This window comes from Ciona intestinalis, unplaced genomic scaffold (genome assembly GCF_000224145.3).
Source record: "Ciona intestinalis unplaced genomic scaffold, KH HT001195.1, whole genome shotgun sequence".
Lineage (NCBI taxonomy): Eukaryota > Metazoa > Chordata > Ascidiacea > Phlebobranchia > Cionidae > Ciona > Ciona intestinalis.
In genome coordinates, this window is record NW_004191516.1 from 8,039 (window position 1) to 19,902 (window position 11,864).

Genomic DNA, 11,864 nt, shown 5'->3' on the forward strand with positions numbered 1-11,864 from the left:
AATCTATTGCAAAGTTGATTCCTGGTTTGTTTACTACCCAACTAAAATGATTGTTTAAGTTGGTGATGTCAAAGGGATCAATTACGTCACTTATAACCTGATGACGCCATTTTTTGAAAGTTCATTTTCGCTAAAATCCTAACAAAACTTGCCAAAAACGTTTTATTATGAATTTAAAGGTAGAAACAACATGTAGAAGCAAAATGAAGTTAGATAATACACGCAAAAACATATTTTATGTAAAAATTGTTTCATAATACCTAAAAAACTTGTAGAAACAGCTGACATAGCTGTTTTTACGCAAAACCACATTTTTAACCGGTAACTTAGACGGGGAAGCCCCAGAGCAACATAGAGATCAAATAAAATCGCTTTTATTGGACAAAATGACGTTAAAACCTTGATTTTTGGGCAGAATATAAACCATCTTCTTAAAAAATACTTTAGGGTTTTTAAATCAAGTTTGGTAAAAACTTTTAAATGCTATGATGCCTTTTTCAAACGTTGTATTGGTAGATAATTCCTTCCTCTTTCGAACAAAACCAACTGGAAGAACTTTTACCAACTATAAGTTAACCTATGAACATTTTTGTGAACACCTGTTTCAAAATCCATATTTGCATTACTCGTCCCTAAGGAGTTAAAAAAAAAAATTGTGTTTGTGGGACTTTCGAGAGTTAACGTTTCGTAACGTCTTTTCATACCCTGCTATATGTTTCATGACGCAAAAACTACCCAATAGTACAATTTTTGATCATTTTACAGCTCATGATGCAACAAGGCGGGTATGAAAAAGTCAATTAACTGACTTTTGTAGGTAAAATTAATTTTTCCTATAAATATAAAAAGATTCGAAATTCTAGATTCGGAATTCTACATTCAAAATAAAGTATTCTAGGATATCCTAGAATACCTAATTATTCTATAATGTGCATCCCTATGTATGCTACAAGATTTGGTAGCTTGAGTGACAGACGTACGTAAAATATATTATGTCCGCATTTTCAATAAAATTAACCGATCACCGTCCGGATTTACAACTTCTACAATCCTGCTTTTTATATTGAAATAATAAAACCTGTTGCACCAGTAATAAATAATTTTTAATTAAAATTTTTTATATGAGTTTTACATAATGCAAAACTGGGAATTACGAACGTCTCTTTAACTGCGAACTACGTGTTCTGTATTATTTTAACCAGCGACGCTTTTCGAATGAATAGGAACGCATTCTCTTATGCCTTTCTCCTTGATGACGTCATAGGTGCTTGGGATCATGCTGAGCTTATAGTAGAAGCTTGGCGTTTGCCGAATCCAAGTTTTTACAACTTCAGCACATCCGTACTTATTGGGCAATGGACATCACACGAAGATAAATAAAATACAATGAGAATCATTCAAGCTTAACATAAAAACACATTAAGTTTAACCTGCAGTGCTGTTAACCTCTGTTCCAGTTTCGTTATATTCGCCCTCAATACATTACCATCTCTGTCAGATTCCCTTTTTCTCATTTCCAATTCTACGGCATTTTTCATTTCTTGCAGTTGACGTTGTAGGATTTTGTGCGAGTACTCACATTGTGCCTGTTTAGTAAAGAAGTTAATTTGCTGGACCCAACCTTGCCAGCTATTTTGTGTTTTTTTGAGCGCTATGCACATGCCTTGGAAATCAATGCAAAAGAATTGATTTCAAAGTAACTTACACAAATGTCAGTTACCGCAGTCGTGTAAGTTAATCATTAGTCATGTTCTCCACCATTGTAGCATAGTGGTTAGACTGCTTGCCCAAAAGCAAGAGGAAATTGGGTTGTAGGCGGTCGTGGGCAATACGCATCCCTGTAATTACTCCAACCCAGTGGTTGCTAAGGAGTTATCCAAATTGTCAGCCGGTAAATTCATTCCACTGTTTACCCAAAGAGATTAAAACCAATGAGTGGAAACTTTGACTTCATAATGGCAAATTGGCCACTTGTTTTGTCCCCGTCACGCTCTAATGCATTGCAATAAAAACCGTTGCTATAGAAGCCAACGTTAAACCATATTTGAATTCGCTACGATTTGGTGTAAACACAACTTTTTGGTATGTCTAAAATATGTTGTTCACCTGGTTGCAGCAACCGCTGTACTGACTGAACAGTGTTTTGTGTATCCGCAAAAAAAATTATGCAAATCAACAAAACGGCTATGAGCCGATGATCTTGAAAAGGTTATTCGGCAATTTCGAAACGACAAATTTTTAAACGTCTTGTATAAACGAGACGCAGTACAAATATGCGAAAAACACTTTCTTCCGTCTGACATAATAAACAGTAAATCTTTTTATTAATTTTCAATTTTTGCAAAGTACTCATTTCATGATTTATAGAAGGTACACGAAAAAAACTTGGTATCGGAGCAATACCAACATTGAGTCTCCCACCGAAACATGGTAGCTTTAGTGGCTACAAGTCAATTAGACCACCCCCAAAACCAAGATCACCACCATACTTTGAAACTTTTAATTCACTGACTCAAACACCTCTTCCACTTGGCTGGACTAAAATTGAAAATAGCGAGAACATTAATTTATTTTTTGAAGATGGTGATGACCAACCAAAACTTCATTTGAAAATCTTCAAGGATTTCAGGGTTTTGGCTTCCTTTTATAGTTGGGGTGCTCCAGATTGTATACAGTTAGATGTTCAACATCAACCTCTTGCAGAAGCCTTGAAATCTGTATTTCAGTACAGATCTTGTAGTGGCCCGCCGGGTGACTTAAATACGGGGTGTGTCATTACATGACCAAGGCTAGTAACCTTTCTGAAAATAGATTAATTCCAGAAGTGAACACTGAACATAATTACACATAGGTGAGCAATAAGAAAAAAACAGTATCTGTACATAACATGTAGGCCTAATTATACATTACATTTTAAATTTAAAAAGATGTTAAATTTTTTACATATTCTATTCAGGGCTGAAAAGTGTCAGATACTTTTAAAAGATGGACAGTTATACAGAGAATGCGGGTGTGTTGAGAAAAAAGTGAACAGAAATACAAATTAAAGAAAGATTTACAAGGAGGAGGTAAAAAGAATACCCCTTAAAAGAATTTAATGTAGCCACACAATAAAGGAAAGAATCAAATGCTCATTGGAACAAAAAGATGTTCGGTATTGACTATTAATATTTCTTTCTAAAAACAGTGCTGAATTAAAATGCAATTACTTGACAGAATCACTGAATTGGAAACAAAAATTAAAAAAAACTTTGAAACTGAAGAACGTTTGGTTAGAAGCAGATTTAGCAAATGATTTCAAAAATTTAATGGCTCAAGGTAGAGTGACAGCAAAATAAATAAACTTTCACCCAACCAGCATTTTTAATTTTAGCCTGTGACAAGCAGGAAATTAATAACTTATATAAACTGTTTTGGGAAAAACAGATCAAATTTAATGGTAGCAAAACAAAAGGTGAACGTTACCACTCAGAGGTTATTAAGTATGTATAGCTACTAATATCAAAGGATTATGTAAATATGGTTTATAGACATTCTTTTATTCATGTGTTTAGCAAGCCTGGCAACTAAAAGTAAGAGTTGCTACGAGGAGCTGCGGGAACTTAATTTAAATGCTTATGTTGCTTCTCATTTGGAACAGTTCTAAATGGTAAAAAATACTACTATAGGAATCTTTACAGCACATCACCTGGTATCCAACAGCATGTGTTGCACGAGTTAGAGGCTGTAAAACTGCAGTCTCATCTTGTAATGTCTCTAGATGAAATGAAAGTAAATATTTTTATTATTATTTCTAATTTTATATATTGTCATGATTTCGTACATTATCTACAGTTAAGGAAAATATTGTGTATGATGCCACCACCGACTCCATGGTTGGATTCGTTGATCTTGGGGCTGAAAGAAAAATGCAAACGATAGCTGCATCCCATGTGCTTCAGCTATATGTTAGATCCATCACGAGTCAGTTCTCCAGACCACTTGCTTTTTTTTTCCACCCACAACACCAAAGCATATGAATTGGCCAGCATGTTTTGGGAAGCAGTTCCAGCAATTGCCGATTGTGATTTTACAATAATAGCACTTGTTGCAGATGGTGCAGCTTCTAACAGAAAATTGTTTTCTCTGCTAAACAACCTGGATTTAGATATTCCCTACAAGTATTTACCAACCAGAGCTTTCAACTTTCTAAATATCTGATCCTCTCTACTTGCTTAAAACCGCATGTAATAACGTAAGGTCGTAAGATCAAGTCGTCCAAATGGTGCTAGACTAAAAAATATAGCGACAATTTTATACTTTGGGAACATTTCTGCCGGGTTCCACAGTTGTTCGAAACAGATGAACTATGGTGCTGCAAATTGCTAATGCTCCCTTTTTGCAAAAAGTTTCGCCAAAATGCAAGTTTCCTATGCTGCCCACCTGCTGTCAAACACAGTTGCGAGCTTGATGGAAAGTAGAGGTGGTAACAGAATGAAGCGCAGTGCTTGTTTTGCTCGGCTGATGAACCGATGGTTTGATCTGATGAACATTTGCTTGAACAGTGGATATGTATTTTTTTTTTCGCGTGGCCGGAAAACCACAGTTGTTGTCACTAGGGTTTAACACCTCGTGCCAGCTTACGAGTTACCAAGTATGTTACTTTGTGGGTGATTATTTTTTTTGGATTTTTTTTTTGGATTTTTTTATGTATGGCTGATAATTTAGACAACCCATTAGTAACCACTGGGTTGGAGCAATTGCCGTTTAGTGTCTTGCCCTAGTACACATACGTCCACAATGGTAGCAACGTGGAGCCTTGAACCTATTACCTCTGGGTTAAAGGCAGGCACGCTAACCACTATGCCATGGCGCAGGACGATATGTAGCCTTATCGCAGTCCTAAAGATCCACGACTGAGTTGGCTGAGAGTGGACTTCTTAAACGAGCTCCAGAACTGGAAAGAGAGCATAACTGGTGACACTGCTACAGCAAAACGAAAATAGATTTTAAGCCAACAAACTTATGATGGATTAGTAATTAATGTCAATCCGAGCAATGGTGGAGCTGATAGAGTTTATCTTTTCTGTAAGCCCAACAACACCTACATTTTAACAAAGAGGATAAACCAGGATCCACTTAAGCCTATTTTGGCAAAATGCATCAACTAGGTCGTCGGAGTGATGTTCCAGATGTTAATCAATATTCTAAATTTGAGAACATTATTTAATGTCAAAAAAAGATAAAATTTGTAAAAGGGTGCAATGTATCACATACCACTGATTGGTAGAACGGTCCAGTGGTACTTTCCAACATTCCAAAACGAAGAAAATGCAAAGATAATTTATAAATATGATGTACATCGAACGATGTATACTCTTTTATGCCTTGTAAATATAATTATACTAACAGTTAAGAAACTACTATTTGAGTTAAATGCTCCTACAATTTCAGACATGTAAGGTTCCTTATACCAAGCATTATAATCAGGGAAAGACAAAGTTGAGGGGGGCGACCGGCTCTGTTAATTCGCCATTTCCACGATGTTCGCCTTTGCTTTTGTTTCTACTCTGTAAACTGACGGTATTGTCAGTCTGGAGTTTAAGCGTTGAATTTAACTTTTTTGCTTCCTGGTAACATCGAATTTTCATAAGAAAGTTAAATAATTTTAATAATGATAGTGTCTACTGTCTACTGCAGCTTTGTCACTAAATACAATACTAAAAATGAGGATATAAACAAATTATCTAAACTTGAAATCACCTTTTCGGATCACTTTTTGTTTTCAGATTGATATAGTTCACAGAATTTGATATCTAAACAGCTTAATAAATAAACAATACATTTCTTGTGCACAGTTAGATAACCATAGGCACTATTGTTATACAGCTTATAAGGGTGTTGGATGAAAAGTTACAAATAAAATCTATTAATCATTTTAAAAGATTAATGTGAGTTTCTATTGAACATCGTTTTAATAACTTATGTAATATAAATTCACCAACATACTCTAAAATAAACTGTTCATCTTTTGTTAAATCTGATTTAAAATTGGCAACAGTACCAATAACCTGACTACTAAAACAAAATTTATCAAACACCTTTCTTGTTCAATCTAAACTTTTTTGTCTTGGCAATCTAAAGGAACTTGGAATCAATTCAATCTGTGCTAAACTTGCGAAATAAAATTTTTCCACTTGTGTTTTAAAAGTATTTACAAAATAATCACTGGCAGAGGTTGACAGAGATTCCCTTTCTCCTCCAACCTTAACCCACCAATTCTGGAGCTGCTTCTTGCTGAATAAACTGCATCTGCCCTAATTTTGAAAAATACAAATTTAAAAAAATTGAAAGTAAACAGGGCACTCAAATAAAATCAACTTTTCAATAAAGTTTGTGTAGCACTTGATGCAACATTACTTTCCTCCAACACTACGTCACCTTCAATGATTTCAATACACAGACAAAAACCTGCTTCCTTGGACATCGTTGGGCGTACGAAATTTTTTGTTATACCGAAAACAAAAACCTGGCGTGTGGTTATGTGCTCGCTTACAACATCATGCGGGTATTATTGCAATGCATTCAAGCGTGACGGGGACGAAACACAAATACATGCAATTGATGTACTACAGTGACAAAAAAAAGGGAAGTTTCCACTCATTGGTTTTAATCTCTTTGGTTTACCAAATAGACAACTTGGCCGAAAACACCCAGACAAATATTGCGCAACAGACCAAACCAGACATATACGTTATATCTTCACATTATTACAGAATGGAAAACAACATTTACCTTCACAGAATTCAAGTCTCCTGTGGTTAACGAACTTTCCAAACTTAAAGCCTCGTTGTTTAAAACCTGAAATAAAATAACACTGGTTTGTGATGAGAAAGTCATTACACAAATTGTATAAAACAGAACACCTGTGTTATAACCACTAGTGTTGCCCCACAGAGCAATGATGAACAACTTACATATGTGGTAACTCGTAAGCGGGCACGAAGTGTATGAAACAGAACACCTGTGTTATAACGACCGTCGTTACCCCACCATGCGAGATAAATAAGTTACATACGTGGTAACTTATAAGCGGGCATGAGGTGTATGAAACAGAACACCCACGTTATAACTAGGGATGTGCCGAGCCGAGCCCGAACTCAAAAGCTTGTGCCCGAGAAAGCAACGCTTTTTGAATGAATTGGAACGTATTCTCGAAGCCTTTCTCCTTAATGACATCATAGACGCTCGGCACTTTTCATTGAAGCTCGGTGCTCCCAAGCTTTTACAACTTCAGCACATCCCTAGTTATAACGACTGTCGTTGCCATGTGAGGATAAACAAGTTACATTCATGGTAACTTGTAAGCGGGCACAAGGTGTTTGAAACAGAACCCATATTATAACGTCTATTGTTTCATCGCCACTCAAACATAAATACAAACAATCTACATACATATGGTGACTCATTTAAATGGTTTTGTGGGATTTGATCCACACTTTCTGGTTGGCTTGATGCAAAGGATGAGTTTTCGCCGCTCTGTTGACAATAAACAAAGATTTAGCAAAATTGTTACAACTTTTATATTTTACGAGTTTGATATAGAAAGGTTCCAATTAGTAAAAGGTAAATATATATTCCACACATTTTCTGCTAGGTGGCGTTAATTCTTTAGCATAAACATTTTTTCTCTATCCATAACTTGTACTTAACCCCGGTAATAACAAACCATTATGTTTGCAAGCTAGCATGCTAACTGCTAGACTACACTTGACTATACAAACCATTTAAACAAGCTCTTTTGAATTGAGTGAAGAAGCAGGGATCTATATTTTTATAAAGTAATTTTATATTTTCAGTAATTTTATATTTACTTTTAACACTTTGTAGTTTTGTTTTGCTGCTCTCAAAAATAAAATTTACTGCCATAAATGTGGTACTTTCCCATGTGTTCAAGAACACACATTCTTTTGGTTGATCAAAAAAGAACAAACAAATGTATGAGTCAAGCATGAAAAGAAGGCAGAACAACTTAGGTGTAAAAGCTGAGGTATCCCGTATATAAAGTCTATGGTTTATTAAACAAATAAACCATAGACTTTATAAAGGTCTCGGTTTAAAAGAAGTCAAGGAATTTGCTGTTTATGTCATAACACCATGAAGAAAATACCATGTGTTGGTGCAAGCTTGCGACTTTGTGTCTTGTTCAGGAACAAAACTGATATTAATTTAAAAAAAAAAGATTTTAAATAAAAAATTAGAGAAAGCAAGAAACTTGAGTTTAAATACTGGGGAAAAATAATAATTACCCCCAAAAATAGAAAATACATTGTGTTGGACTTTACTTAGGGGTAAAGTGTAGAAAACTGAAAAATAATGTTGTATAGTTCACCTGGTGTCTTGAGTCTGCGGTATCCATTTACAAAATTCAGACGTTTTTGTTACAAAGAAAAACAGTACAGATTTACATATAAAAGGTTGGTTGTTGCTACAATGAGCAGGCGCCTATTTCACTAAAAAGTGCGAATGTATTTCAATTCATGATAAAAAAAAACATTTTAAAAAGAATGTACTCTGATCTCAAGCCCAATAATAATATTTCAAAACAAAAAGTTTTCGAAACTTCGAGATAATCACGTGACATTTAGAAACTGGGAATTCCCCTTTTACTGCACCCGATTCTGGTACGCAGCTCGTAGGCTTTGCCTGATATCTCTGCGAAACAGCCCATTAGGAAGTTATTTTAGTGGTGTCATTTGTAACAAACAAACTGTATCTATATGCAACATCGAACAACGCTCAAAAACAACACAAACACTAAGAAACGTTAGACAGTTTTAATTAACAAAACACAATGTATTTAAAATCAGTTGTTTAAGCCAGAGTCGTATAAACACCGAGTAGTCCAACTGCCGTCTATGTGTGTCCAAAATAAAGCAAAAGTGGTGACTTTGACAATGGGTTTAAACGAACTTGTTAAGTTTTGTTTGTGTTTTCCTATTGTGGGAAGGTGTAAAACAGCTTCTATTTACCTTACCAAACATTTTTTAGAAAAAATGTATAAATTTAGCCGCATTAAATGACTAAAATGTCGCAAATCAACCGCTTCTAATTCTAATTTTTGACTTTTTTTGACACAGAAAACAAATAACACATGTTTTTTACATTTTTCAACCTTTAAATTTGTTTTTAGGCCCAAGTTTTTCTGTAATTTACCGAAAAACATACATTTTCCCTATACCTACTGTGTTATTTTGGACCCAAATTGCCGTTCAATTTGTGTTTTACGTAACAATGGGTTGGACTACTCGGTATTTCTATGGCTCTGGTTTAAGCCACGCCCAGGAAGACATACTATATATAGGTACTTAGGTATAGGCATATTGCCCGAAAAAACGCAAAATTTGTATGCAAGTGTGGTAGTTTCAAAACTTCGACCAATTCTTGCCCTTACAGCAATGTAGAACAGGCGTTCACCTTTTAAATAGGTCTTATATATTTTTTAGGAAGTTTTTGGTAGAAAGAAAACGGTTTTACGTAACGTATTACGTCAATGCCCCACCATTGGTTAAAAGCAATGGGTGGGTGCCACGTGGCGGCTTGTTAGAAAAAGGGTCCTTTTTTCCAATTGGCTCTATATTAGGAAGAGCTCCAACAGAAACCGCTTTAAATGGCGTTTGCAACAGAGCATCAGTTTGTAAATAGATGGCCAGGCGTATAGCAAGTCACTGCGGGAATATAGAGCAGCGGGTAGCATTTAAAAGTAGCCTTTTTATCGGTAACGCAACTGTTAAGTCGTTAAGACAACGATTTCGATTGTTTAATAAATGATACACGAAACATAAATATAAAGGGTACTACGCCACTTAAAAAAGCATAAACTGTAAAAAAAAACGTATTTAAAACGTTTGAGACGAGCTTTTTCACCACACGTTTTCTGGGAGTCATTTTAGTTTTTTTAAACTTTTTATGTATGCATTTATGGCTTAAACCCGTCAAGCTTCTTTGATTACAAAAACTTGCGACGCCTTTTATATAACTGTTAGCACTGGTGCTGACGTCATTTCAAGGGGCGTGAACGAAAACTACTTTATATTCGATCTTTGCAATAACTTAATCGAGGTTATAATTTGATATTTAAATAAAATTTGAGGAATAAAAATAAAAAAGATTTATTTAGTTAAATTTTGGTGTAGAGAAACATTACATAGCGTTGTTGCAGGCAGGCTGCGGAGAAAGGATACGATTATATAACTTAGGATATATATTTTTTGTTTACTACCAAATGTGACGAGAAAAAAGATTATAAAAACATTGACCATCTTACCCCAATCCTACTTTATTTTTTATAGGTAGGAGATATGAAACGAAGTTATAATGCCTTTGTACAAGCGATTGTAAATTTGTCGCGAACGTGAGCGAACAGAACCGCTTTTATTATCGTGACGCTTGTTAGTTAATTCTCTTTAACCCATCTTTACCTTATAAGGAAAATTAGACGGAAGACTGAGCGTTTTTCTTAAACTTCTCTTACGGGCTTCTCTTATAAAAGTTGCGTAATTCGCATTGTAATGATAGAGTTGTTTAGCGTTGCGGGGTTCGAATATGCGTAAGACAAATCAATTGTTTAATTATGGAAAATTAAAAATGAGGTAAAAATGTAGTCAAATTCAAGATTTTTTGGGGAATAAAAGCGATTTTTTACGGCGAAAAATACCAGAGATATTAGACTTATAGTTCTATGCGGTAAGATGGGATATTGTTATCACCGAATTCCCATGTTTCCTTATCGTCTTTTAAACAATTACCAACGCTCTTTTAAAGTCGTGACGATACGGTTATATATTCCTGTAAATATTGTTTGTTTGCGACCAAATTAGACGAGAAAACTAAATGAAAACACGTACCATCCTACCCCACCCTACTATATCATTTTTAAAAAGCGCAATGTAAGTGTATCGTGATAGTGACGTTGTTATATTTTGTTTTGCGATAATCAAATATTGACAGCAGCAGTAAACTGCTTAAGCATATTTATATAACCGACCAATTCGTCTCATGTTGGCCTAGCGCTTTATGTAAGCTGATCAAGCTTTTGTTGGTTGGAGAACCGTACAAGCCTAAGGTCTCGTTACATTCATTTCGTATATAAGAAAACGGGAAATCCCCTAAATTTAGGATCCCCTATATTTAAGACCGTCGAAACGTTTCTTTCAAACGGAACTGCTCTACTCTGCCGTCAATAATATTCCCCACTCGCCAACTAAGCGCCCTGTCTCAACAACTCGAAACACTTTTTAATTTCGAAACTTTTTCTTTATTTTCCAATCTAATAATAGCATTTCTAAACTCTTATAGCTACATTGGTTAAATACAACCACTTTAAGTTCCTAAGCGTCACAATAGACGTAATGACGTCACAATTAACAGTTTTATGAACTTTGACCTGGATTTTTCACCTCAAAGCTGAAATTTCTCGTCATTAACATAATAAAAGGGCATGAAACGTGTTCACCACCTGGTGAGGAAAGAAGGGCGACTCAACGGAACGTCGACTTTTTATGCTTCCAATCTGCCTTCTTCACTCCCCAACACGCGAAAAGTTTTTTAACTCCTATTTCGTTGTAATATTTAACTCCTAATTCGTTGTAACACGAATGTTCTGTTTCATACACACCTCGTGCCCGCTTAGAAGTTACCACGCATGAAGCTTATTTATCCTCGCATGGCGGGGCAACGACAGTTGTTATAACACGGGTGTTCTGTTTCATACACCTCGTGCCCGCTTACAAGTTACCACGTATGTAACTTATTTATCCTCGCATGGTGGGGCAACGACAGTCGTTATAACACGGGTGTTTTGTTTCATACGCTTCGTGCCCGCT

General features: G+C 35.4%; 1 protein-coding gene and 1 long non-coding RNA gene across 2 annotated transcripts in view; both read right to left on the bottom strand.

The window, feature by feature from the left end:
• LOC100178481 (TNF receptor-associated factor 3) overlaps positions 1–8,514 on the bottom strand; it is a 12,543-nt gene extending 4,029 nt beyond the window's left edge. Inside the window, exons 1-4 of the mRNA XM_002121925.5 lie at positions 8,372–8,514; positions 7,435–7,518; positions 6,775–6,840; positions 1,431–1,586 (exon numbers count right to left, since the gene is read on the bottom strand). Of these exons, the coding sequence (XP_002121961.1) occupies positions 1,431–1,586; positions 6,775–6,840; positions 7,435–7,518; positions 8,372–8,398 (333 nt within the window). The 5' untranslated portion in view covers positions 8,399–8,514. The remainder of the gene's footprint in view (positions 1–1,430; positions 1,587–6,774; positions 6,841–7,434; positions 7,519–8,371) is intronic.
• LOC108950949 lies at positions 2,296–4,605 on the bottom strand. Its single transcript, XR_003397478.1, has 3 exons — positions 3,833–4,605; positions 3,689–3,756; positions 2,296–2,801 (listed from the first exon to the last, which is right to left on the bottom strand). It is a non-coding gene; the product is annotated as an uncharacterized LOC108950949 (long non-coding RNA).
• Positions 8,515–11,864: the final 3,350 nt, after the last annotated feature.